The sequence below is a fragment of the Giraffa tippelskirchi genome, chromosome 3, assembly GCF_054371585.1.
Source record: "Giraffa tippelskirchi isolate mGirTip1 chromosome 3, T2T-mGirTip1v1.2.pri, whole genome shotgun sequence".
Taxonomy (NCBI): Eukaryota; Metazoa; Chordata; class Mammalia; order Artiodactyla; family Giraffidae; genus Giraffa; species Giraffa tippelskirchi.
In genome coordinates, this window is record NC_137277.1 from 132,992,040 (window position 1) to 133,018,412 (window position 26,373).

Below are 26,373 nucleotides of genomic sequence, written 5' to 3' on the forward strand. Positions count from 1 at the left end.
AATTACCTGCTAAAAAACCTTTACCAGCCCTTAACCTGCATTGCCAACTGAAACTTATGTTTACAAGAGGAAAGAAAGGTCAGTCCTGGAACGCCCACAAAAGCACAAAGTGAAGAGGAGGAATCAAGTGGAGGTGGTGCTTCAGGAGTGACAAAACCTGAGATGAGTCAACTACGAGGTCACAGGGATGCTCGTCCCAGCGTGGGCTCAGAGTGACACACTATGGATAGCACACTGGAGCCCAAATCCACAAGCACAACGACTGAATGAGAAAGGAGGGGAGCGTTCAGGTAGAGGGAAGGCAAGACCCAGTGGAGACAGGAGGAGGAAGAGTGGAGGGAAGGGCGTGCAACGTGTCATGCAGGGACCCCAGGGAGGGCGAGGGCACCAGGCAACACTCGTGGGGACACACCTCGTCACAGAGACAAACCGCTTACCCTCCGCTTTAGTGGCAGTACCATCTTTAAGCAAATTAAAAAAACAAGGGAAGGGATAACAGGGAACAGTTAGTAACATCAAAAAAATTAAAAAGCAGAATGTTATTATTAGCTACCAAAAATGCAAAAGTACAATTTAAAATAAAATTAAAAGGGAAACAAGTTCAACAGCAAAGCACAGTCTGAAGCAAGTAAGTGCACCTTCTATTGAAATCAGCTTAGAAGAATGTGCTTTTTGCCTTCAGAAAACACCACACGAAACGACAACCCAGGGTCAGGCCTTGGCTGATAGACTGTGTTTTTGATTTGGTCAACCTCATCCTCCTTGGGCTTCCCTGGTGGTTCAGTTGGTAAAGAATCCACCTGCAATGCGGGAGATCTGGGTTCGATCCCTGGGTTGGGAAAATCCCCTGGAGAAGGGAAAGGCTACCCACTCCAGTATTCTGGCCTGGAGAATTCCATGGACTTTATAGTCCATGGGTCACAAAGAGTCGGACACAATTGAGCAACTTTCAGTTTCATTTTCTTTCATCCTCTGAAGAATCCCTTTTTCTTGGAACAAAGTATTGTACTAGCAGAATAACGGGGAGAACTAGGGACACCCAGAGGGCAGAGGCAGTGAGTCAGCAGCCTGGAAGCTGGCATAGCAGCACCCAGCCCAGCCACACGGTCCAGCTCGGTACCTGAGTCGAGGCCTAGGGGCTCCGTGTCTCCCCTCATGTGTCTGGACTCTGAAAGTTGGGAAAAGGATCATCAGCTTTAACACTACACTCCTGCACAGACGTGGCGTGTCCACCTCAGTAGGACCTGTAACAACTTCTCAGCAGGACTGTGTTACATCGGGGGGCTGATTTTGCTTGGTTTTTATGGATCTGGACATCAGGAAAGCTGAGGTCAAGCCCTCAGGCGATGGGGAGTGGGGAATACTCCAGTCTCATGATTTGAAAAGGTAACACTGGACTGAACGTTCATCATCAGTGCTTCTAAGAGGTCAGTTCTGTGTCATCAGACCAGGAGACCCGAGTGCTTTTACAGGCACCAAGTGGAGCCCACAGGGTCCATGTTAAAACAGCTTTAATAAGCCCAGAAAAACGAGGACTACTGTGATTTAACTCAAGTTTTCAAACAATGAAGCAAATACTAACTACAGATCCTCAAGGTGGATCAAACAGAACTAAAATGAAAAGCAAGCCTTCACATAGGACAGACTTCTGACTTCTCTCTTGCTCAGTGATCACACATCAACACAAGAGCCTAAACACACCTGCGTGATGGTGTAACAGTTAAATATACAACATAAAAGGAGAGCTCTTATTGGATATGTTCCCAATCTCAGTAAGATACTTCTGTAGAGAAGACAAGACTGATCTAACAACATTCCACACTATAAACCTTTCCTTTTAAATTAACAACGTTCCTCTCACAGCCACAGTTTCCTTCATCTTCTAGGATAATAGTTTACAAAAGACTTCTATATAATTTCATTTGTCCCTACCACATATGTTAACAGGTGGCTATTATTTAATAGCCATAACTAATTTAAATCACATTCATTTCCTTAAAATCCAAAATAAAATGAATCCTGCTAAGTCTCTAGACTTTGGCTTTGAACAACTCTGCTTTAACAAAAATAAACCGAAATAAACTACAAGCCTTACAACAGGTATTCGGTCTACCATGCTATCAGACACTAATTCTTTTGAAAGTAATTTTTTAAATCTTTTGTGCTATCATTAGAGTCTGTGCATGCTCCTCCCAAGGTGACACAGGGGGACAGACAACACCCTTTTGTGTGATAGGTTATGCTGGTCAGAAAGTCCTCCCGCACCTTTGGAGCCCCTTGTTATCCCCGCCCTGTGCCCATTCCAGGCAAAGCCTCAGTGAACAGTCAAGCTCTGCACCCCACCCCAGGACAGGAGGGGAGGAAACCTAGCTCTGGCCACAAGGGAGGAGGCTGGGATGCTGGAAGGGGCACATGACACAGAGGGATGCACCACTGATGCCCCAGCAGAGAGGACACTCACCCAAGGGTGGCTGTAAACCAGCAGTCAGCACACAGGGTCACTTAACTCTGAAACATTAGCCCTGCAACCGTGAGACCTGCCTCAGTTACAGTTTCTGGTCATTTACTGAGGTTAAGTGTCATCTCGAACAGCAGACCTGGGGGGAAGGGTCTCGGGGGTCTGGTTACCTAAGGACGCATACGAGCCCGGAGGTAAGGCCGCCGCCGAGCTGAAGGGTGCTGTGCTGGCAGCTGAAGAGATCTTGGATTTGGCGCTGGCAGCTGCGTTCACGTCGATGTCGCTTCGAGACCGCTGCAGGGACCCCGCGGTGGACGCAGACTTGGTGCTGACTGTGGATGCTGCAGGGGGAGGAGTGAGCTTTAGCAAGGATGGTAAGGGTTGCACTAGACCTTCAGGCACACAGAGCTGAGTGTGTCCTGCTTCTCCGGAAAACAAACATCAAGTTTTCACAAAGGTTGGAGCACAGAGCACTGTCCAACAGTGGCTCCTGGTCACTCGGCAGAGCTTAGCTGGTGCTGAAGAGAATGACAAGTGACCATAACTCCACACACCTTCACAACCAAAACCATAAATCCCACAGAAATGGACCACAGTTCTGATCCACAGGAGTAATGAAACAACGAAAACTCATTTGCATCTGGCCAGTGTCTCCTAAGGTGGTATGAAGGCGCCCACCCCCTGGGCGCGCGCGCGCGCACACACACACGCCCTACGATAGCGCCAAGTACAGGGGGTGGGGAGGGTGAGAAGGACAGGTCTGCCTGCCCGAATCACTCTGACAAGCTGTCCTTGCTCTGCTGGGAACGTAGGAGTGCAAAACAGGGCAGACCCTCCACAGACCTGGGAGCAGTAGCTGGCTTCCAGCCACTGCACAGCCCACCCCAGGCTCAGACACAGAAGCCTTCCCCGTGGTGGCCACCTTACCTCTGGAGGTGGTACTGCCAGTAGGACTTCTTTTGGCAGAGAGCGGCCGACTGAAAGTAAAGGAACACATCTATTATCAAAAGTGCATTGTATTTGCATTAATACAGGTAAAATATACAATGGGAAATTATGATCACAAAGAATTATTTCAGACTTCTCAGAATTCTACAGGTAATCTGGACCACAATCTTAAAAATTCCCAATTTCAGAAAAGCTTTAGTACTGTACTTTGGACTACCTTTCAAACATATGGCAAGAAGTCTTAGAAAATAGAAGTAAAGAATGAAGATAGTAGTACATTCAGTCCCAGGGTTTGAATGCCCTCCCTTTCCAAAGCTGTCTCCATGTTAATGCTTATATTCTCTTAGAAGATACTTGGCGCAATTTGGTTGTGCTTGTGTTACTCCAAAACTGTGCCAGGACCGACATGCAAATTTCACTACAAACCACCTGTGGCAGGAATCAGAGACCAAGCCCATGGACCAGGCCACCTGTTTCTTACGATGCCCCACAGCATCTTCCCCAGCACTAGGCTCCATCTGAATTAAGGGGGAAATGGTAACAGGTACACATACATTCAAAAGGACGAGGTACTTGTCCATGTGCTCAGGCAGCAAAATTTTCATTGTAAACCCCACACAGATGAAGAGCATAGCAGGAGCACTTACTTGAGACTCTCCTGGGAGCTGGAGGATGAGCGGTCCGACTGTGGCAGTGACACCACGCTGTCCGAGCTCTTCAGGTGGGTCTGCAGGGCCTTCTGGTAGGAGGACTCCAGCGTATGGTATAGGTGCTCTGCTTCTCTGCTGAAGTGACTGTGGAAACCCCAGTAACACCTGGAAAACATGGGCTTCCTGTCATGGGCAGCAGGTCACACAGGTACTCACCCCAGGACGCTGTCAGGGACTGACCTCAGCTCCAGTGACCAGCAGCCACAGCGGTGTACGGGAGCGAGATGAAGCGAGGAGGAATGCTGTGACTCCTCACCCACAACCTACTGGCTCTGTGACTCTAGGCAAGTTACTCCATCTGTCTGACTCTCAGTCTCATTAAGAACATGGAAATCAAAGAGTTTAACCGGCAAGACTGGGAAGACTAGGGAAGACAGAGCTAAAACATCTAGAATTACTCCTAGAATGTGAGGGGACTGGTTCACGAAAGCAAAATGCATGTGACACTCCCTGGCTTAAAGTATTTAGAACAGCTTTAGGTTAACATATAGAAAAGAAAAACAGGACGATGCTCCCAACCACTTGAAAGGTATACTGTGTTATGATTAAAAAACTAGAAAAAAATGGGGGCGGGGGGCACGAAATATAAAATAAGGACAAAAAGAGTATAAGTAGATCATTAACAAATCCATTCCTAATTAAGTCACTTATTCGGGTAGGAACTTCCCAAGATGAGGCTGTGCTTCAGGGTGAAGAATGAGGCCCTCGAAACACTCAGAACCAGGGAATTAGACCTTAACTGAGAGCAAAGAGCAGTGAGAGCCAGGTGAGGATAGGTATATGCAGCTGAATAATCCACAGTGCTCCAACAGGTAAGCACTGGTGGAATCTGTGTTATCACAAGAGCCAGGGACTTTCCTGGTGGCCCAGTGTTAGGACTGGGGCTCCCACTGCACGAGGGGAACATGTTCAGTCCCCTGTTGGGGAACTAAGATCTCCCAAGCTGTGCAGCACAGCCAAAAAAAACCAGAAGAGCTAGCGAACTACAGAAGCACAGAGAAAAATAGCTTCAAAGCAATATGGGAAGTATGTATTTTTGTGCTGTCTGAGAGAAGACATCTGAGCATCAAACTTAAAATTGCTGTTTACAGTCAGGATGGCATGATGACCCCCACAGAGGCATGAGATGTGGGGGCCACACCCTCTTGGCCATATCACAGCCAGTCCTAATGGTAAGATAACTCCAAGTGCGAGCAGGACCGTGAGTTGCAGACTGCGGTCAGCCTGAGCCACCCTCATCCACTTCCCCGGCACCCACCTGACCCTGGCAGAGATGTGGTCCCCGGATAAGAATCCCCGTGATGGGGATTTTTCACAGTAAACCAACAAGCCACTGGGGACTAACAAAGCTGGGTAAGAGAAGACATGGACACGAAGACAGGTGCTTTTCTGGCTCATGTGATAATTTCTCATAAATTTAAAAATGAGCTTTTTCTGCCATCTATGTCAGTCTTATTTATGTTCAAATAGTACCAATTAGGCTTTCAGGCCTGGGCACTCCACAACCTTTGAAACGAAAAATCAGAGAAATATTTTGAAACGGTCTTTTGGGTCACATTAACAAAGTCATGATTAACAAGTCATGCTCATGTGACTTAATGAACTTTTATAAGGCAATCTGGACAGTGAACCTGAAATAGAAAAGCAATGACTTAAGAAAGTGGTGTTCAACAAATACTTACTTTCTGGCTTCTATCCTTGCTTCTGAATCAGCATCGTGTATTCCCTTCTTTATCGTTTCAGCTAATACTGATATGTGTCTGTATAGTTAAAAATGAAAGCAGTACATCATTAATACACAGTCTTATGCAAATAAAAACAGGTGTGAGAAATAACTTCAAAATGGCAACATGGAAGGTAGAACCTTTGTGCCCACAGAGTTGACAAACATGCAGCCTAGAAAACCAGCACATTTGCTAATTAATTTCTGATTCTGTCCCACCCCTTCCCCAGACCCACATAACTCTTCTCTCCTGGGATTCTTTTCTTTTAGTAATGACTGGTATTTTTCAGCCATACTTACTTAGCTCAATCTTTTATGAACACAAACAAACAAAAAAAAATCCTACTTTTCCATGGTCATAATAGGTTTCTATGAAAATTATAATGAGATAATAATAATCTTAACACTGAAAAGGCTTTCTGCATCACATCTCTATAATTAAGAATGTTTTTCCACTATATGACATGAACTATTTTATGAAATGATGTAAACATTTTATACACAGGTGTTCTTTTCAGTTAGGTTCTACCCTAGCTTAGAAGATACCATTAAAACTCTCTCATTGAATACTGAATAGTTTGAAGAAAAAGGCCAATAACTGAATAATTTCACAGGACAAACAAGTAGGTACCCATTTTACCAGCATCAGACTCGCTGCCTCATCCCTTCACTCTTTGAGTAAATACCTGGTGAGAACCTGCCTAGTGCCAAAGCTAAGCCAGGAAGTGAGTCAACACTGGAAGCCACAGCTGAGTGAATCATCATTTTCTGTCTTGCTCACCTGCCCGCAAGTTCAATCCCTCATTCCATCTTCCCTTCTAAATCCCAATACTATCACCAGATCAAGAGGGTATAATACCCAAGAGATCAAAGAACAACAAAATACTTTTTAAATGTGTGACTACCTTCTAGATCCAAAGTGAAGCCTGCAGGACTGAACTGGACTCCAGGGGAGCTCTACGTGTTCAAGTCCACTACTCATAACACGTCTAAGATGCTGTAAAGTTCTTCACAACTATGCAACACACCATTAAAAATTGAGTGGCACAGTATCATTGTCTGTCATCTCCAAACTTAACTCAGAAAAAATAACAGGCACATAAAATTGATAGGAACTAAAAACGGCTTGTCAAAATAGAGACAAGCTTCTTTATGAATTCTGGAGTAATCCTACATTTTATCATGAGGATGTGAAACTTACCACACGCCACCCTGAATAAAGAGAAAACTGCTGACTTTCTGATACAAACGGATCAAAAAGAAAACCTTTCAAATGAGTGAAATCCCTTTAAGGATTTTCAAGTTACCCCTCACCTACTAAGAGCAGCTATAAACATTTACGTGGTTGGGACTGACAGGATGTCAGGTGGCAGATCAGAGTCAACACAGTGAGTCCTGGCTGTGCAATGTCCTGGGGCACCCTGTCCACATGCCCAGGCTAACATGACAGTCAAAGGAACTCACTAAGAGCCTCTGCCAGTGGTATGTGCCTCACATCAGGAGAACAACACCAGCACCATGCAAATAAATGCCCTGATTCCTTCACTTCTTATAGAGAGTGGGCTGGATCGCTAGCTGAGACATTAAACTCAAGATTCAATTCAGAGGGAAAACCAGCAAATCAGATGCTTACCGTTCCAATGAATGTGTCTGCCATTCTTGTAAAAGTAGATCTAAAAATTCAAAGCAGCGCCTGAAAATTGTGAAAATAAAAATATGTCATTTGTCTGTTTATAAAAATAGCTTTTTCCTTAAGTGACTCAAGACTCCTTTTTATAATCAGCAAATTTCTTCTAATTTTCATGATTCAAAAAAATGGAACATAAAAATGTAATCAAAATTGACTGAAAACCAAAGCAAATCAACATAATTAAGCACCTATGGTGGTCAAAAAAAATAATCGCAAGGATACAGGGACAGGATACAAGAGTTCCCTTCAGATCAGAAACTTGAGCTTCAGAGCAACATTACTGAACAGGTGTGCCATTGCCGTGTACTTTTTTATTCTACCTCAAATAATACACTAACATAGGAGCTACACGGGCACAAAAGATCAACATACATTACAAAATCAGGGAATTAGTCTTTGCATTAATTTCAAAGAATGCCTTCTACAAAGAAAGCAAAAAAATACCCTGGAAAACAAAGTGTTTACCAAATTTTCCTGCCAAGTATTTAAAACAGGTTTTTCTCTAGCTACTCGGCCAGTTTCCTCTCTTCAATCTTTCAAGATTCTTTCTTTTCAAACCTTCGCACTTCTGTCATCTTTCTTGGCCCGAATGTACACACAAAAAAACAATGCTGGACTAATCTCCCTTGGGTTATACCACCACTTCAGAGCCTACCTCTTCATCATTTCCTTTTCCTAAATTCCAGAATAACTATCTTTGTAGGAATAAATATTATTAGACTTAAGGAACCCATTCAAGGAAACAAATCAGAAGGCAATCTTTCTCTTAATGATCAAACTTTCTTTCCCATGATCTTCCCAATTCAGAATCTCATAATGCATACAATTACTCAGTCAATATATCTTTAATAAACCCTTACCCTATGCTAGATGCTAGACACACAATGGTAACTGAGACACAATTCAGCGAGCAGGATAGACAAGAAACAGCTGCCGTGTGCCCAGAGCACAAGGGCTCCGGGAGAGCCCTGGGGGGTCACTCAGCTCAGCTCTGGGGCTGCTAACAGTGGGGGTGGGGGCTGTGAACAGACTTTCTCCAGGAAAGATGCGCTGACCTCTGCTCACACCCCTTTCTCAGCATCACTGTCCCCACCCTCACCCAGGCCATGGTAACGCTACCTTTGCCCTTTGCCCCATGTCATTTCCTGGTGTGGATTTTTCTTCCCTTTAATGTGTGTGTGTATATGCTCATATTTATTAATATTTATTTCTTAGTGGATACATTCATCTTTAGTGCTAATTCTTGTCTTCAATGAATTTCAGAACAACCTATTTAATCAAAAATATCCCCTGTAAGGGCTTCCCAGGTGGTGCTAGTGGTAAAGAACCTGCCTGCCAATGCAGGAGGCATAAGAGATGCAGGTTCGATCCGTGGGTCAGGAAGACCCCCTGAAGGAGGGCAGAACTACCCAGTCCGGTATTCTTGCCTGGAAAATCCCATGGACAGAGAAGATTGGCAAGCTATGGTCCATAGGGTCACAAAGAGTTGGACACGACTGAAGCGACTTAGCATGCAGCATGCACGCATCCCCCGTAAATTAGGCTTTGTTTTCAACTTTTTAGACTAAAATCATATAGAGAAGTACATCAACACTGGCATTATTTAAATACTGCATTACTTATGCACATCTGGTTAGATCTTGTCTCTTTTCTTTACCTACTACTACTCATCATTCAAAAAGCAACTGGTTTTTTTAACTTGTCTATGAGGCTCCTTGAAAATGTCTCAGCTAGTTTGTTTGTTTTAATAAGGTTGGCTTCATTTATTTTATAATTTTTGGCTGCACTGGATCTTTGCTGCTCTGTGTAGGCTTTCTCCAGTTGCAGGGAGCAGGGGCTACTCTCCAGGTGTGGTGCACGGGTTTTTTATTGCAGTGGCTTCTCCTGCTGCAGAGCATAGGCTCCAGAGCATGCAGGGCTTCAGCAGTTGCAGCATGTGGCTTCAGTACTTGTGGTGCACAGGCTTTGCTGTCCCAGGGCATGTAGAATCTTCCCGGACCAGAGACTGAGCCCATTCCCCTGTAGTGGCAGGTGGATTCCAACCACTGGACCACCAAAGAAGTCCATCAGCCAGTTTTGATCAGTGCTCTCTGAATGCCTAAATCCTTAAAATATGTATGCTGTAATTCACTCTTACATTGCTTTGCATTATTGTTTTTAATACCTCCAACTAAATTATAAACTTCTTAAAGGGAGGGAGAGTGGGCAATTCATTTCTTACAAACTCTGTGAAGCAAAGCTAGGTACTGGCTGAATACAGGACAGAAACCACTGCCTTTGTTACACTGCCTTCTTGCTCTCTTTTCCTTTCTGAAGGCATGGTCCCTAGTACTCTTTTCAGCGTTAAGACACACGGCTCTGATGAAACTCGCTTTGACTATAGATAGGAACGCCAATCTGGGTGTGTGGTTAAGAAGCTGGTAAAGGGGGTGGCATTTCTACTGTCATGGTGATTGCATGCTGCTACTCACACTGAGCACCAAAGACTAGAATTTTTACATGTTAGGAACCAAAGTGTCATCCCTGAACTCTCATATTGATGCCCTAAACCCCAGTATGATGGTATTTGGAGATGGGGCCCTCGGGTGGTCATGAGGTTCACATGGGGTCATGAAAGTGATGCTCTTAGGATTAGGGGCCCGTAAGAAGAAACACTAGAGCTCTCTCTCTTACACAGACACACACAAACACATTCTGCATCATGAAGACACAGCAAGAAAATAGCCATCTGCAAGCTACTCCCATTAGAACCCACTTGTTGGCACCCGGATCTCAGAATTCCAGCTTCCAGAACTGAGAAAATACATTTCTGTTGTTTAGGCCCACTCCATGTATGGTATTTTTGAAATGCAGCCTAAGTCAACTAATACACTAAACATCCTATAATGTCTCCCACAAAGATCTGTGTCACCTCACTGCCTTTCACAAAGGAAACACTTTCCAAATTGCTCCTGGAATCCTAAATCTGGAGTGACAATATAACAGCAGCAGCAGCAAATTCTCATGATGGTTACCATTCATTAAGCTTCCACCAAACATTAAGCCCCTTCTACCTAAGTTACTGTGAATCCGCAGAACAACTCTGTCCCCAAGTATGTGGGAAATCCACCAACAGCCTCCACCTCGCCAGCTCCACACACTCGTCTCTGGGGAGCTGGAGCTGCTCTGCCCTCAAGGGTGGCTAGACTGTGGGTCAGTGGTTGACCATACTCCTCAGCCATGCCACTGAGCCACACTTGGAAATTAAGCCTTTTCAGCGGAAGAACATGTTTTTCTTCCTGACTTACACAGCCAGCTCATTCCCCTTCTCTTTTCTCTTGCCTTGCACATGGCTGTTAATAAGATGGTGATGGGGGCTGCTTCATGCTCAGAAAAACCCCTGCACCTGAGAAATCCTGTGGGGGTCCAATGTGCCAGCGCAGGAGAGAAACAGGGGGCAGCCATGAAGTGACAGGCCCTCCTGTTGGGCTAGATCAAAACCCAGAACTGCAGGGGTGCGGCCAGAAGGCTGCTGCCTAGGTCTGCCATTAATTTACCCCATAACGCCCCTGATCTGGTCCACCAAGAAGCTTCAGTCCATGAATTGTCTGAAAACTCACATAAAACTTCTGTGTACTTACACTTTCCTGGGAAGACAGTCCACACATTTCACGATTTGAAAGACTCTGTGGAGTCACCAGTCCAGGCCCCACAGATCCCAGCCAGAAGCACAGAGCCCTGACATCACACACAGGCTGGGACAGCTAATGTGGACCTGAGACAAAGCCCAGCTGACTGCTCAGGCTGACCTTCAGGGTCTACCTCCCCTCACTGTGAAGCATAGCAGGTGACTAGTCAGGCTCCAGAATCCCCAGAATCACATCAGAAGCTGCAGACAACATACACCTCCTTCTACCTATGTTAACATAAATAACTACCACTCATTTTTCCAATGTCTCTTCCAGGCAGGCAGCTACTGCCTTCATTCAGGGGACGGGGTAGACCAATGACAGAGGCAGAGGGACCAGCGCAGGAAGAAAGTGTATGTGGGGACACGCCCCCTATCCCACCTCTCCCAAATACCTCACATACACACAAAGATAACATAAGTGGTCCAAATCCACTTTCCATATAATTTTGATCATGACCCTTCAATCTAAGGGCATTTATTATAGCTATATTAAATAATATTAATTATTTCAAATATAAACTTTTTAGATGGAGGGAAATCTGAAATTTGTTTTGGTTTTAAAACAATCCAAAAGTAACGAGAAAATTCATTAAAAGTTTACCTTCTAACTGCAACAGACTTGGAGGTACAGTTGCTTGTTATGACAGGTATTAGCCTAGGGATGTGCGTGTGCTGTGGAAAAGAGCAAAACACAGAGGCGAACACTTGAAAATACAAAACTGAGATAATCACTTCCTTACTCACCTATGTAAAGCACCTATTACATTCAGATTAGAATTTCGCTGAGTTTAAAAAGGAGAAAGAATTTCATTGGACACTTACAAAGGGTATGACAAAGTTTACAGAGCCAAAACAGACAACATGATGATACGTGTTAAGTCAGTCTAAAATCAAAACAAATCACTGGTATGAAGCCTAAACTATCTGAGCAGTAGAGATCTAAGTGAGTAAAAAGCAGTCAGTAGACCATGTATTTTAATACTGTTTCAATGGATATGTCCAGTAACGGCTTTTGGTTTAATATCTGAAATAGGTACTGTAAACAGTAAGAACTAAAATAATGCAAAGAAAGTAACCCACAATAATCACAAATATTCTGGAAAGATTTCAGTTAGCATCATCGAGCTCCAGTTTTGAGGGCTGCCTCTAGGGAAAGGGGACTTGACATGGGGAGAAGGTGAAGTGAAGAGCTTGCACTTTAAGGCTTTGTGAGCTGTTAGGTTTTACTGAAAATCTGCATATACATTACCTGGCTAATTATTCAGATTAAATAAATTAGTGCTTTGAAAACTTAACTGAAGATAATCTTTTGTTTTTAGGCTTATGTACAATTATTTAAATAAATATGCTAGATGAATACAAAGCCATAAGCACATATACCTAAAATGAACAGCTGGGTTGATTAAGGAGGGAAGAACAGGAGTAATACCTGGACACATACAGAACTCAGAAGCAGGTACAAGTGCTCAAATGCTTAAAACCAATGATGAGAGGGTGAGCAACAGGTCAGTAACTATACACCAGACCTGTAATTCACTCCAGGGAACTAAAACGCTCACATGTGACAGTTAAGCAAGGGAAGGTGAGGGTGAGGCAATACTGTACATACAGTGTGGTTCCACATACATAATCACTCAAATAAGAAACGTCTCTGATAACTGCTTATCTACCACCAATATTTACCACTTGTTTATTCTACAATACATACGGCTCCAAAACATACTCACCCGAATGATTAACCTAACAGCTACAACACCAGAGGTGGCCATAATTTTGGCACTGTTTGGAATTAAATTAAAGATAGTTGGCATAATGGCTTCAGCTCCATGGTCAAACTTATTCCCCAACACTGATGATAGATGCCTGCAATGAGAAATGAATGCTGGACTGTAACCAAAGTTCTTGGAAACAGTGTAATATATAAATCTTTTTAACATTTTAGAGCCTTTGTATAAAGTCATCTAAGGATAAAAACAAGTCTAAGTAAAATACAAATACTCCCCAAGCACATGCAGAAGACGTTACATATAGCCACTCACCAAGAACTGCTTTTTTAAAAATAAATAAATAAATCATTTCCCACTAATTACTCTTCAAATAGCAAAAAACAAATACTAATAAAACATAAATATGACAAAGCACTCTCAGCCTCTTGTTTTTCTTTTGCTCTTTCATTTTCAGCATGTAACATTCAGGTTTCAATATCTGAGGTCAAAATTTTGAACAGCTGCAAAGCCACTCTTCTACTGAATTCAATAGGAACAAACAAAAATTCTATTTATCATGCTATATCCTGCCAGCAAAATCAATGAAAAGGCTGAGAAGTTTATAGATTTCATTTTTCCATATTATTAATAATTGTTTCAAGTTTAAAACAGAAGCTTCAGAGCTAAGTCACTGAGTAAAATTAAAACCTGTCACACAACACATTATTGACCAGAGATGTACTAATGCCACAGGTGTTAATTTTCTGCAAAAATCCCCTCTGTCAGTAACATGTTAACATAACTGGTCAGGAAACACTGTAAAAGTACTAACAGAGAGTGTAAATGGACTCAGTCTTGGAGACCAGGTGACAGGCATGTGGAACAGCCCCAGTGGACATATTATTCAGTGACCCATCTCTGAAGCTCTGTGACATAGCTACTTTATTATGTGAGAATCGGGAGTGTAGTAGTCCTTACCCCAGCGTGATACAAGCCTCCCGCACTACCTGAGACCGTAGATCCTTAGCGGACAGTTTAAAGGCTCCGTCCAAAAGTCGTAAGTGCTGGAAGAAATTATCATACTCGGCAGCACCAGCCAAGAGTAAAGATCTAATCTTTTTTAGCTAATGGGGTAGAAAAATTAAGACATAGACAAAACAATCCTTAGAACAGAAATACAAAATAATGGAAGTCAACAAATATTCAAGGATCAACAATAAAGTTAAATGATACAGTTTTCCAAGAAGAATTACACTAACTAAATAGTAGCTAACATACTGAAGAGATTTAGGTATCATAAATAAGAAAAAATAATTTTTAAAAATTAGTATCTGTGATAAATGCATTATAATTCTACAAAATGTATTTTTTAATTGGAACATTTTAGCATATTTACAGATGCTCTGATACTAAGGATAAAAATAACTGAAACCTCATTGTAGCCTGTAAAAAAGCTCCTTCCCTAAGTTCCCCTTTCCCAACACCCCATCCAACCACCATTTACTGAGTGAATCACAGGAAAGTGGCTCAGCTGGTAAAGAATCTGCCTACAATGCAGGAGACCTAGGTTTGATCCCTGGGTTGGGAAGATTCCCTGGAGAAGGGAACGGCCACCCACTCCAGTATTCTGGCCTGGAGAATTCCATGGACTGTATAGTCCATGGGGTTGCAAAGAGTCAGACACGACTGAGTGACTTTCACTTTCACAGGAAGAAGCGTCCCCACTGTCGGTCACAGTATCCACACTGTATCTGTTACTGAAGGGCTGGAGGGCATCTGAAACAGACACTGCAGCCGTGTTCCTAACCTGCTTCCTGCTGGACAACCAGTGTACAATCATCTTCCTCAGAAAAGACATACCTTCACCAAATGCTGCTCACTTTAATGTTTGGACAACTTGTTGTCATTAATGTACTTTTAAAAACAGAAGGGACAGAAGTGCTATGAAGAAAGAAAGGGCAACAGGGACACTCACTGTAAGTCACTAAGAAGCTGCTTCCCTGGCCAAGGATTGCAAAATTAAACCTTTACTAAGGTGAGAGTAGTGGCCATGCCACAGGCAGGACTTTGTTAAAAGTACAAGATGCACAAAAAGATAGAAGTAGGCATGTTTTAAAAACAGAATTGAGGTAATCTACTAAGAAGGCAAACTGTGAATATGGTATCTTGTATTTAAAATACTGACTACTTAAAATTCATTACAGCTATACCCCAATTTCATAATAAAGTATGTATAATATTTAAATATCTAATGCAAATGTAATCACACAAAGTCGGCAGCTTACAGCATTTACTCTTTGCTCCCAATCATGCTTGTCATCAGATAATATTTCCCTAATCTTGTTTATGGACTCCTCAAGGTCTCGGCTGGAATAAATCTGTAAGCAAAATTAATTTACAATCAATATGAGAAAATTTACAGAATAAACAAAGATTATTTCTTAATTACCTGAAGTCAAGAGCATCTGGTAAGTGCAGTAAAAGAAATCATTTCATTTTTCAGAAAAGGGTCTCTGAGATAACATCTAGACAGGCTTGCCTCTGAATGAGTTTCCACCATGAATGTAAACTCACCAGCTCTGATGCCTGTATATGGATAACCTTGCCTCAAATGCAGCTTTACCATAACAGATGATTTCATGCACAACCGAGAAAGAAGCCCACTGGGGAATGGGTGGAGATGCACAAGTCACTTATTTGGTTTTTCTGTAACACCACACTATACTGGCAGATCTCAGAGACACTGCCAGGTCAGTTCTAGTGTCTTCACTGCACTGCAAGTGCAATAAAGTGAATATCACAATGAAGTGAGTTACAAAGATCTTCCTAGATTGCAGTCTATTAACTGCCCAATTAAAGTATGCCCACTGTCTAAAAAGGCCGTGTGCATACTTTAATTTAAAAATCCTTTATTGCTAAAAAAAAAAAAAAAAAGCTAACCATCATCTGAGTCTTCAGAGAACTGTATGTAATCTTTTTGCTGATGGAGAGTTGAACTGTTGTGAGAATTACCAAAACATGACAGAGACATGAGGTGAGCAAATGCTGATGAGGAAGGGGCACCATACACATGCTTGAGGCAAGGTGGTCATAGACCATCTGTGAAACTGCAGCATTTACAAAGCACAACACAGTGAAGCTCAATACAGCAAAGTGTGTCTATGCTTGTAACCTTAAACACTTTCAAACCTATTTTCTCATTTATCCTTATATCTTACTCCAAAGACAGTAAGGGGGAGAAAAAAATCCACCAAGAGTAAGGCATGGAAGGAAGGTCAAGGACATAAGGATAAACCTGAACCTAAAACACCTGCTATCTGCTTTGTACACACATGGCAACTAAGCAGTAGGTGACAAGGGACACACACAGATATCAATAGTGCTGGAGGAATCCTGAGCACCGACATCCAATGGACCACAAGCCCCGATCAACAAGAGACAATGCTGAGGCACAAAGCAGTTTACAGTGAGTGGCTGAGCCCCAAGTTCTATAAGTTATCTCTGCTTCACATGTCAGGTACTTAAGGGAAGTATCACGATGGTATAAACTAAGGTTTTATGAAAACATTTTTTATACCTTTCAGACACCTAAATTCTTCAAATTTACAGACTTCTCTACGGAAAATACCAACATAAGCATCCTTCTTTGTTCTCTCTTGGAATGGAGTCACTTATTTTCCCCTCTTCTGTGTGACCTGACTCATGAACTCACTACTGGAGCAAGCTACTTTTCACCAGTTCTAACTGAAAGGTCATCCCAGGCAGTGACTTTCACTCTTCATTTCTGCTCTGAGAGGCCCTAACATTTCCTAGTCTGCAACCTTAGACCTCCTGCGGTCTTGATAGTCAGAATTACCCTACCTAGTAAGAAACTCTGCGTGTCACATGCTTGAAAAATGAAATCTGAAGAAAAAGCCCATCCTTTTTAATCAAACCAAACATCTTCACTCACCTGGACTACAGGCACATCGTCAAATGCTTTAATAAAATCCTCTTCATCAACAGCACCAGCTCCTTCTTTTGCAGCTATAAAAAAACATCAATTTTTAAAATATAAACAGTGTGCACTGGAGGACTCATATACAAAATCAAAATTATATTTTGGAAGATTTATAACTTTTTTAAGTCAATAAAAGTTTACAGTTTTGTGGCACTGACAAGCATTACTGACTTTCAATATTAAGATAAAGTATAATAGTTTTACAGTGTAACATATATTAGCTTAAAGTCATCTAAAGGTAGTACTTGCTTAAGGAGGGCCAGTTGTATAGACTTTAAAGGATTTAGGTGATTTATATTGCGTTAATCTATGTGTGTGCATCCAAGTTGCTTCAGCCATGTCCATCGCTTTGTGACCCTATAGACCATAGCCCAACAGGCTCCTCTGTCTGTGGGATTCTCCAGGCCTGAATACTGGAGTGGGTTGCCATGCCCTCCTCCGGGGATCAAATCCACATCTTCTGTGTCTCCTGCAGTGGCAGGCAGGTTCTTTACCACTAGCACCACCTGGGAAGCCCTGTATTAATATATAAGTCTTTTCAAAGATTCCTAATGAATATATAATAGAAATTTCAATTCTTGAGGGAATAAATGAAATTATATCATTGTTAGGAATCCAACATAACAAATTTGTGAAACATTCAAATAAGTTCTAAAGCATTTAACAGTTTCACCTCAACTTCATATTAATCTCAAAATATTTTCATTTCAAAGAAAAATAAATTTTCATTTCCTTAAAATCACAATAACTTGTCAATTTTTCATTTATATGCCAGTTGCAAATTGACCCCACAATTGCTATCATTCAGGAGAAAGCTTTTTCTTTCTGTTAATATGTCACTTCACACATGAAAATCAAGTGATCTTTTACCAGATGCTTTTTCTTCATATTAAAGGTTTCTGAATGGCCATCTACAGTCATCCCTGCAACCGTCATTAATGATTTATATTGATTAGTCTGAGTGCTTTTCCAGAGCTTCCTACCTGACAACTTAGTTGGCATCTGGGGTCCTGATGGACCACCTAGACAGAAAGGGCTTCAAAGACAACTGGTGATCATGGTAAATACGTGTCATCATGCTTGATGAGTATTTCTCTGCATTCACAAGTCAGTTACAGACAGAAGATAGTAACACACTGTGAGTGGTGCTCTGACTGCTTTAGGTTAGGCCTGGATCCCACCAAGCCGACAAGTACTGAGCGCCTCTCTGTGTGAAGCGGAGCGCCGCATGTCAAAGAGGGCTTGGGGCCATACACGGGCCTGGGACCAAGGAGTCTGATGAGAAGTCAACAGGGAAATTCACAAGTGTGGTGTTAAACAAAATGGAAAAAGACGGGATCAGGCCTGAGGGGAAGACAGGGTTGGTATCTCTGTACAATCTACACAGGTGGGATCTTTGGAAGGGGAACAGGTAAGGAATGGGAACAAAAAGACATGGTCTGATCACGCAGAAATTTTCTAAGCTTAGTTTGTAGAATACATGCTACTCAAAAACAGATCAAGAAAACGGATTAGAAAGATTGTGCAGCCATTAAAAAAAACAGTACTGATACACGCTCCAGTAGAGATGAACTCCAAAAACATTGTGCCAAGTGAAAGGAGCCAGACACAAGAGATAACATATTGGATGGCTCCATTTCTCTGAAATTCCTAGAATAGCTGAAAGCATAGAGAAAGAACACAGACTGGAGGGATCGCCAGAGCTGGGGAAGGAAGGAATGAGGAGAACTTTAATGGGGTCTTTTTTTGAAGGCTGAAACTGTGTTGAAACTAGATAGAGGTGGTGGTTGCCCAACACTATGAATATAATAAATGCTAATAAATTGTTACCTTTAAAATGGTTGATTTTATGTTGTGTGAATTTAAGCTCTTTAACAACCACAACAAAAAATGTATATTTTTTTAAATGAACCAGAAAATAAAAGATGACTGAGAGGTATGGGATGGCAAGGGGTGGGGTAGGGGAGGCTCAAGAAGGAAGGGATATAGGTATAGTTATAACTGATTCACATTTTTGTATGGCAGAAGTCAACAGAACATTATAAAGTAATTATCCTCCAGTTAATAATAAGTTATTATTATCTTCCAGTTAAAATAATTATAAATTATCCTCCAGTTAAAATAAATTAAAAAAAAATACATTTCAGACAAAATATAAAAGATTAGGAAGAACTAAGAACAGCAGCTCCCTCAAAGATGAGGGAGAGAGATGTACTACCTCAGAGATGGTAGTACAGAGGTTGTGGGGGCACCAAGCTGACAAGTTGGGACACCAACATCCAAGGCCTGTTCAGACAACAAGAAAGACCAGCCTAAGGAGGCAGCATTCTGATCTTGGTCCCCACTCTAGCTTTAACTTATTAGTTCATCCAGCCAAACTCAAAAGCCCAATGCTAACAGTAAGCATGATTCAAAAGTAAAAAGTAAGTAATTTTCACTACACTGTAAATCAACTATACTTCAATGAAAAAATTTTTTAAAGTAGGTAATTTGTGTATAAATTTAAATGTGACAGCAAAATGAAAGCTATATATAACAAGGACCCAAAACAGTCTAAATTAGGGGATGGAAGAGGAGGATAAAGAGATTTATCCTTATAAATTTATTTTCAAAGCCTCAGGGAGCTAATCCTGACCATTCACTAATTCGGTATCTCACAACGTCTCACAAGGAACAATCTTACTTGCAGGACACAATACATTTTAAAGACAATCTAACTTCTAGACAATCTCAGTCCTGAGACAGAAATTGGCTGATACCGTGCAAGTATCATCAGGCATGGCAGGTGCCCAAGGCCATTAGGGTACCATGAACTCTGCTTCATGGTGGATTCACACACCCAAAGATTCTGCCTCAGCAAACATGGCAAGACAGCAGCTCAGACGTACATTCTACCAGCTTATCAGCATCCATACATGAGAACCAATTTACTTAAAGAAGAGAAAGTGGAATCATACTGCCCACAGAATTACTGTGCCTCTAAAGGACACAGAAGGAGAGCAGCATGCGCATCTGCTTTAAGCACCTACACAGCGGACCACGCAGCACTGTGCTTGGGCTTGGTCCTACCTGAAGACTTGGATCCAAGAGAGGAGGAGCCGAGCCTACGGGTGGTCCCCATGCCAACGTTTCTCCGTGAGCTTGCTGGAGCTTTGGATGATGTAGAGCTGGCGGAAGAAGGTCTATTACCATCCACAGAATCTTCATCATCAAAATTTTTATCTGAAGAGTAAGCATAGAAATTTTTTTTTTATTTTTAAGTACTTTTTCATCTCAACTGAAAACAGCAACTAGTTTTAACTAGAGATTAACGGTTTGCCTTCTCTCCTGGAATCTGAGATGCCCACTCAGGGTCTAGAAAAGCCTTAGATGAGTCAAGAATGCAGCTACGAGCACCCTGTTTACTTTCACATATCAGGAATGCTTTCCACTCCAATTTCAGAAAATAGAAAAATCATAAAGAAGAAAGTAACCTCTCATGAAACTATCATTTAAGAATAGTTAACTTGAACAATCTGGTATATTTCTGGCCATTCTTTCATGTACTTTTTAATAGTTAACATAAGACTATCTTCCATTTTAGAAAATTGCTTATTTCAAATGAACATTTTACCACATGATGAAATATTCTTCATAAATGCCATTTTAATGGTTCCATGGTATTTTGCAATTGGAAAATGCCACAAATAAAAAATATTTTCATTGTTAAGACAGTTAGGGATATTCTAATATCTTATGCTTAGAAGTAATACTGCAACAGACACCTTTCTACCTGCATTTTTGTTTGAACTTCTAATAACTTAAAGAAAAATAATTCCTAGAAGCAATATTATTGAGTCAGAATATAAAAACTTTTGATGTATACTACCCAACTTATCTTCAGAAAGCTCATATAAATACACACTTTTCCTGAAAATTCAGAGTTTCTTGACACATTCTTGCGAACACTGAAAATACTATCATTTTAAATTTCAACCAAAATTTGATAGGCTCCTCCCCCCGAAAACAACCTCTTCTTCAATGTTGCATTTTAGTGAAATTAAGCATTTCTTTCATAAATTCCTTAACTTCTAAATTCTCTAGATAGCAGTAGTGGTGGGTTAATCACTAAGTCATGTCTGACTCCTGCAATCCCATGGACTATAGCCCACCAGGCTCCTCTGTCCATGGGATTCTCCAGGCAAGAATACTGGACTGGGTTGCCATTTCCTTCTCCAGGGGATCTTCCCAACTCAGGAATCAAACCTGGGTCTCCTGCATTGCAGGCAGATTCTTTACTGACTGAGCTATAAGGGAATTCCTTAGACAGCAGTAGATCCCATCAATATTCCTTGAGTTGCATTTTAAAATATATATATATATGTGTGTGTGTGTATATACATATATATATATATAAATAAAGAAAACCATCTTTGAGCATACTGATGAACAGCATTTTGATGACAAAAAAATTAAAGCTATCACAGTGCACTATACAGAGCACCAAGGGCTTATGTAGCATGTGTGGGTCAGTCAGGAGGATAAATAAAGAACTTAGGAGTTACTGAAAACAAAAAAAAGAAAATTAACATCCATAGCTGGCAATATTCATGATTTCTGAAAAAGGGCTTAGATCTTTACCAGTAAGTCTAAAGTAAGTAACTCTTGACCAAAAACAGATAGAAATTATCTGTTTTTCTTGACCTAGTTGCTTCTCAGCTGAACTATCCACAGCCAAGTCTTGTGTCTACCCAAGACCCTAATGCTCCTTACAGCTCACCAACAATCCACTTCAAATCATAGGGCTCCTTTTATTCAATAGTAAGGGAGGAACCAGGCTTCTCAGGTGGCTCAGTGGTAAAGAATCTGCCTGCCAAGCAGGAGATGTGAGTTCACTCCCTGGGTTGGGAAGATCCCCTAGAAAAGGAAATGGCAACCCACTCCAATATTCTTGGTTGGGAAATCCCATGGACAGAGGAGCCTGGTGGGCTACAGTTCCTGGGGTCTAAATGAGTTGGACTCAACTAAGCGACTAATCAACAAAACAACAACAAAGGAGGAATCACATCCTCACAAATGCAGAATGCTGTGCAGATTAGCTTCCCTACACATGCCTTTACACTTCTGATCACCTGGCAAGCTGTGCTGTTTCACAGATGGCTCCTTCAATCCATGCATCAATGTCTTACTGATTCAGATGTTCAGTGGTCTATTAGCACAGACTTCCCATATGGACTCAAAAGTGATTATTAAACTAAAGAACACACTCGTAAGGCCCCTTCAAGAGTAAAAAGTGAAAAAAAAAAGTGAAGTCGCTCAGTCTTGTCCGACTCTGTGCGACCCCATAGATGGAAGCCCACCAGGCTCCTCCGTCCATGGGATTTCCCAGGCAAGAGGACTGGAGTAGGTTGCCATTGCCTTCTCCAGGGGATCTTCCTAACCCAGGGATCGAACCTGGGTCTCCCACACTGCAGACAGACGCTTTACCGTCTGAGTCACCAGGGAAGCCTGGATCCAAGAGTAAAACCTGGTCTTAAAATACAGAAGGAGGTCACCCACTGAGCACTGACAGCAGGAGCAGCCTGTTTGTCCTCAGGGAGCCCCAAGAGCACATGAGCCCCAGCATCACTCAGCCGCTGTGGAACTGTGGTCATCACTCCTCGAATATCAGTGACAGCCCCAGACTGTGGGGAAGGTAAATAATGAGGGACATGACCACAACTATGCCTGACTCAAAAACACATATAATTTGCCTTTAGTTCTCTTTCTAACACAGGTATGCATGCTGTGTGGAACTGCCTTCAGTTACTGAGAATTATTTTCATGGGTCAATTTCATTGAATCCCTGGGGTTTCCACCTGCAACAATGATGGGTTAGCAAAGACCTAACCTCTTTCTAGAAGCCACACAGAATATATAAAACAACTACTTTCAGAAGACAACAGGCAGTACAGAACTGTGACGTCTCAGAGAAGGGAAACAAACAAGGTGAGCTCTTCAATCACTCCAACTTCCTGCCTGGAGAAAATTTCCAGGCCACCCCTTACAGGGAAGAGGAACCCAAAATGAACCTGGCAGTCTTGCCAAGTGGAGAAAATGAAGATCAGACGTCAGGGAGGCTGAGGTGGCTGAAAGTTGCAGGGTGGAGTGCTGAAAAAGAGGCAGCCCCATAGAAACAGAGCTCTAGAAATGTCCTAAGTTCTGGGCCACACATATGTGAGTGAAATTTCCTAAGGGAGGGCACAAAATGACCAGGAAACTGTAATTTGAACAACTCGCAAAGTTTACATACAAAGAGGAAGATTTTTGAGCACCAGAGTTGGGGTGTTTTCAGCGACTCACCAAATGCCTTCAGTAGAGACCCCAGAGAGAGCAGGCCTTAGTAGGGGGGTGGAACTATTACACCAAATTGTCCTCTCAGAGCTTAAAAACAGGCCTTGAGGATATTAGATTTGCAAGATATTAACTGCCTTGCCAAACATTCTTTAAATAAACACAATAAACCATGGATCCTCAATAATGTAGCAGTCACAATACATAACATCTAATCAAAATTTCCTCAACAGTTTAGAAGCAGAGAAATGTGGCCCATGATCAGGAGGGAAAACCATTAGAAAATAGTGACCCATTAAGAAATGACAGAGACAATGGAACTCTCAGATATGAAAATGAAACCTGCTATATCCATGTTCAAGAATTAAAGGAGTTCACAGATGTAATTAAAGAAAAGGAAGCTAGTTCAAAGAACCAAATGGAACTTCTAGAAATTAAGAATACACAGTAGCTGAAATGAAAATATCATTGAAATGGGATTCAAAGCAGGTTAGACACTGCAAAAGAAGGGGGAAAATGAGAGAATTTACACACACATGGCAATAAAAATTTAATCAAAATTAAACATAGATATCAAAAGGGAGGGTGGAGAAATAAGAGGAACAGTCTCAGAGACCTGTAGGATGAGACTGTCACGAAATGCAAGTGTCTGTGTGTCACACACAGTGAGGCCAAATGCCAAAATGTCGGAGTGTGGAGCAGAGAAGCGTTAACTGGCCTCCCCAGACTAAACCCAAGGCATGGTGGGCCCTTCCCTCCCCCCTCCCTGGTGCAGGGACCACTCCACTGCCACACCTCTCTGTGCCTAGCCCACCAGACCAGCCTGTGTCTGCCACCCATCCGCTGCACAAGCAGGCAGGCAGGAGCTCCGCTCTGGGGACACCAGCTTCTGGCCACCTCATCGGTCATGAGCTGACCAGTGAAGCCAGTGGCAGACTAAGCCCATGGCACCTGCCACCTCAAACAGCGACCCCAGTAATGGTCATGTCAACCACCTCTGCTTGACCACCAAGGTCAAGGTCTTCACACCTAGCTCCACCAAGTACTGGAGGATGACGTTGCTAGAGCAGCCTGGTACTTCTTCAGACCCGGCTTCGCTCAGGAGTCGCACCTTTCTTCTCAGGGTGAAATGGCAGCGAGGCAGGCACGGGCTGTAGCTGCCCTGCTCAGCCACTGGTAGGCGCCATAGTGGGCCCCTCCCCCAAGCAAGGGACCGTCAGTGAGCCAGCTGTCAGCTGTCCTGCTCAGCCACTGATCAGCACCACAGTGGGCTCCTCCCCCTCCCCTCTTGTACATAAAAGGAGCCCTAATTTGGAAGGAGCGAAGATGGTTTTCGAGATGCTTAAGTCTGCCATCTTCTCAGTCTGCTAGCTTCCCGATTAAAGTCATTATTCCTTGTTCCAACAACTAAATCTCCCGATTTACTGGCCTGTCAGGTGGTGAGACGAATGAGCTTGGGCTCTGTAACAAAAAGGTTTATTGCGGGGACCTACTAGGAGATGGGTGGCTCATGCCTTAAAAGCCTCAGACTCCCTAAAAGCTTTCAGCAAAATCCTTTCCCAGGGAAGGTAAGGCAGGGGTGTGGTTAGTTGTTTGCTAACTTCTTGGTTTCAGATCTTTTGTTCTTGAAGTCAGGTCAAGGTCAGGCAATGATGTTCCTGTAAACCTCCACCAAAAGAATGTTATTCTCTGTTTAGACAAGAAAGGGAGAGGTCCCAAGGCACAACCTTCACCCTCTGAGGTCCAAGTCCTGCTAAGAGGAGGCAGAACTTAGCTGGCGGCTCCCTCAGGGCCAGGTCCTCGGACCCCATCCAGCTGTCATCACTGAGGGAGCCAGGCGCCCTGGACCCAACTGGCCCTCAGGCTCCTCAGGCTACCCAGACAGCAGGATACACGTCCTACAGACTGCATCCTATGCAGATGGCCGCTGCCATTAGGTCACAGAGTTGGGGATGGGGAGAGGTTCACAGCCACCTCAAGGCCTGGGCCCATGGCCAGGGCTCTGGAGCCCTGCAGGACACAGTCCCCCCAGTCTGTTCCCTACCACTGGGATGAGGCTGAGTGAATGAGAGGGCCCGGGGGAAAAGGCCAGGATCCACCTCTTACCTCACTCTCCACCTGAAGACCACCACCCCTCCCACTGTTGGTTGAATGGGCCACTTAAGGTCATTCATGGACAGTTGCTCGCTCGGGAGAGAGGCACACGGTGGCACTGACCAATGGCTGAGCAGGACTCCACTAATGGTTCAGCAGTAACCAGTGCCTGGTAATATGGTACGCAGCACATGCCAAGGGATACCTGTGAAGGACTGAGCATGGCTGTGTTCTATTACCATATCCAGCAGTCTGACACAGTGAAACTACACTGTCAGCAGAAGCCAGAGGGAAAAAGACACATTCTATACAGAGGGACAGAATGACAACAGGCTTCATCAGAAGTTCCATGTGTCAGAAGAACAACAGAATGGTATCTTTAAAATGGCAAAAGAAAGGTATTAACCTAGCTACATCCAGCAAAAATACCTTTTAAGAATAGAGACTGAACGAAAGCAGAACTCAGTGCCAGCTGACCTCACTCCAGGAAACGCTGAAGCCCTCCAGGCAAAAGGAAAATGGTATGAAATGGAAACTTGGAATTACACTAAGAAATGAAGGGTGCCGGTGAGAGCAAATGTGCAGGTAGTAAGGCTTTCTTCTTGTACTTGAATTACTGCAAAAGGTAACTGTTTAAAGCAAAGATCAAAACACTCAACATTTGGTTTCCACCCTTCTTATATTCTCATGTTACAGGCAGAATATCCCGTGACCAGAGAAAGAATCCATGTTGGCATGTGGACACGGGGGTTGAGGTGGGGCATTAGGACATATGTTGCTGTAGGGGGTGCCACACAGAAAATGGGGCAAGTATGAAGGGGATGGAAGCAGTTCAGAGTCTGTCCTCAAACAGCTTGTAGTTTTAACAGCTCATCACAAATTGTTCACACTCTTTGCAGATGTTACGTTGCACACACTGCACAAGGCAGCAGCTGCTTCATCACCAGTGCCCACATGGAAATGGCTCCCAAGGAAGGGAAGGGAGACAGGCAGCCAGTGGAGGGATTTTAGAAACTGAGCTCCATTAGTTCCAACTTAGCCTCTTTACTTCTCCTACGAAAA

The 26,373-nt window shown here is 42.8% G+C and overlaps 1 protein-coding gene across 50 annotated transcripts in view; it reads right to left on the minus strand.

Moving 5' to 3' along the window:
* Positions 1–26,373, minus strand: part of CLASP1 (cytoplasmic linker associated protein 1) — a 274,282-nt gene that overhangs the window by 95,518 nt on the left and 152,391 nt on the right. For 43 of the 50 annotated variants that reach the window (XM_081576019.1, XM_081576021.1, XM_081576032.1 and 40 more), the window contains 11 exons: positions 19,975–20,127; positions 16,858–16,931; positions 15,191–15,283; positions 13,884–14,029; positions 12,927–13,062; positions 11,801–11,871; positions 7,473–7,532; positions 5,799–5,876; positions 4,054–4,221; positions 3,386–3,435; positions 2,629–2,799 (listed from right to left, as the gene is read on the minus strand). In XM_081576019.1, the coding sequence (XP_081432145.1) occupies positions 2,629–2,799; positions 3,386–3,435; positions 4,054–4,221; positions 5,799–5,876; positions 7,473–7,532; positions 11,801–11,871; positions 12,927–13,062; positions 13,884–14,029; positions 15,191–15,283; positions 16,858–16,931; positions 19,975–20,127 (1,200 nt within the window). Of the gene's footprint in view, positions 1–1,120; positions 1,169–2,628; positions 2,800–3,385; positions 3,436–4,053; positions 4,222–5,798; positions 5,877–7,472; positions 7,533–11,800; positions 11,872–12,926; positions 13,063–13,883; positions 14,030–15,190; positions 15,284–16,857; positions 16,932–19,974; positions 20,128–26,373 lie in introns of all 50 variants that reach the window. The other 7 variants (XM_081576025.1, XM_081576027.1, XM_081576016.1 and 4 more) reach the window with 1 other exon arrangement.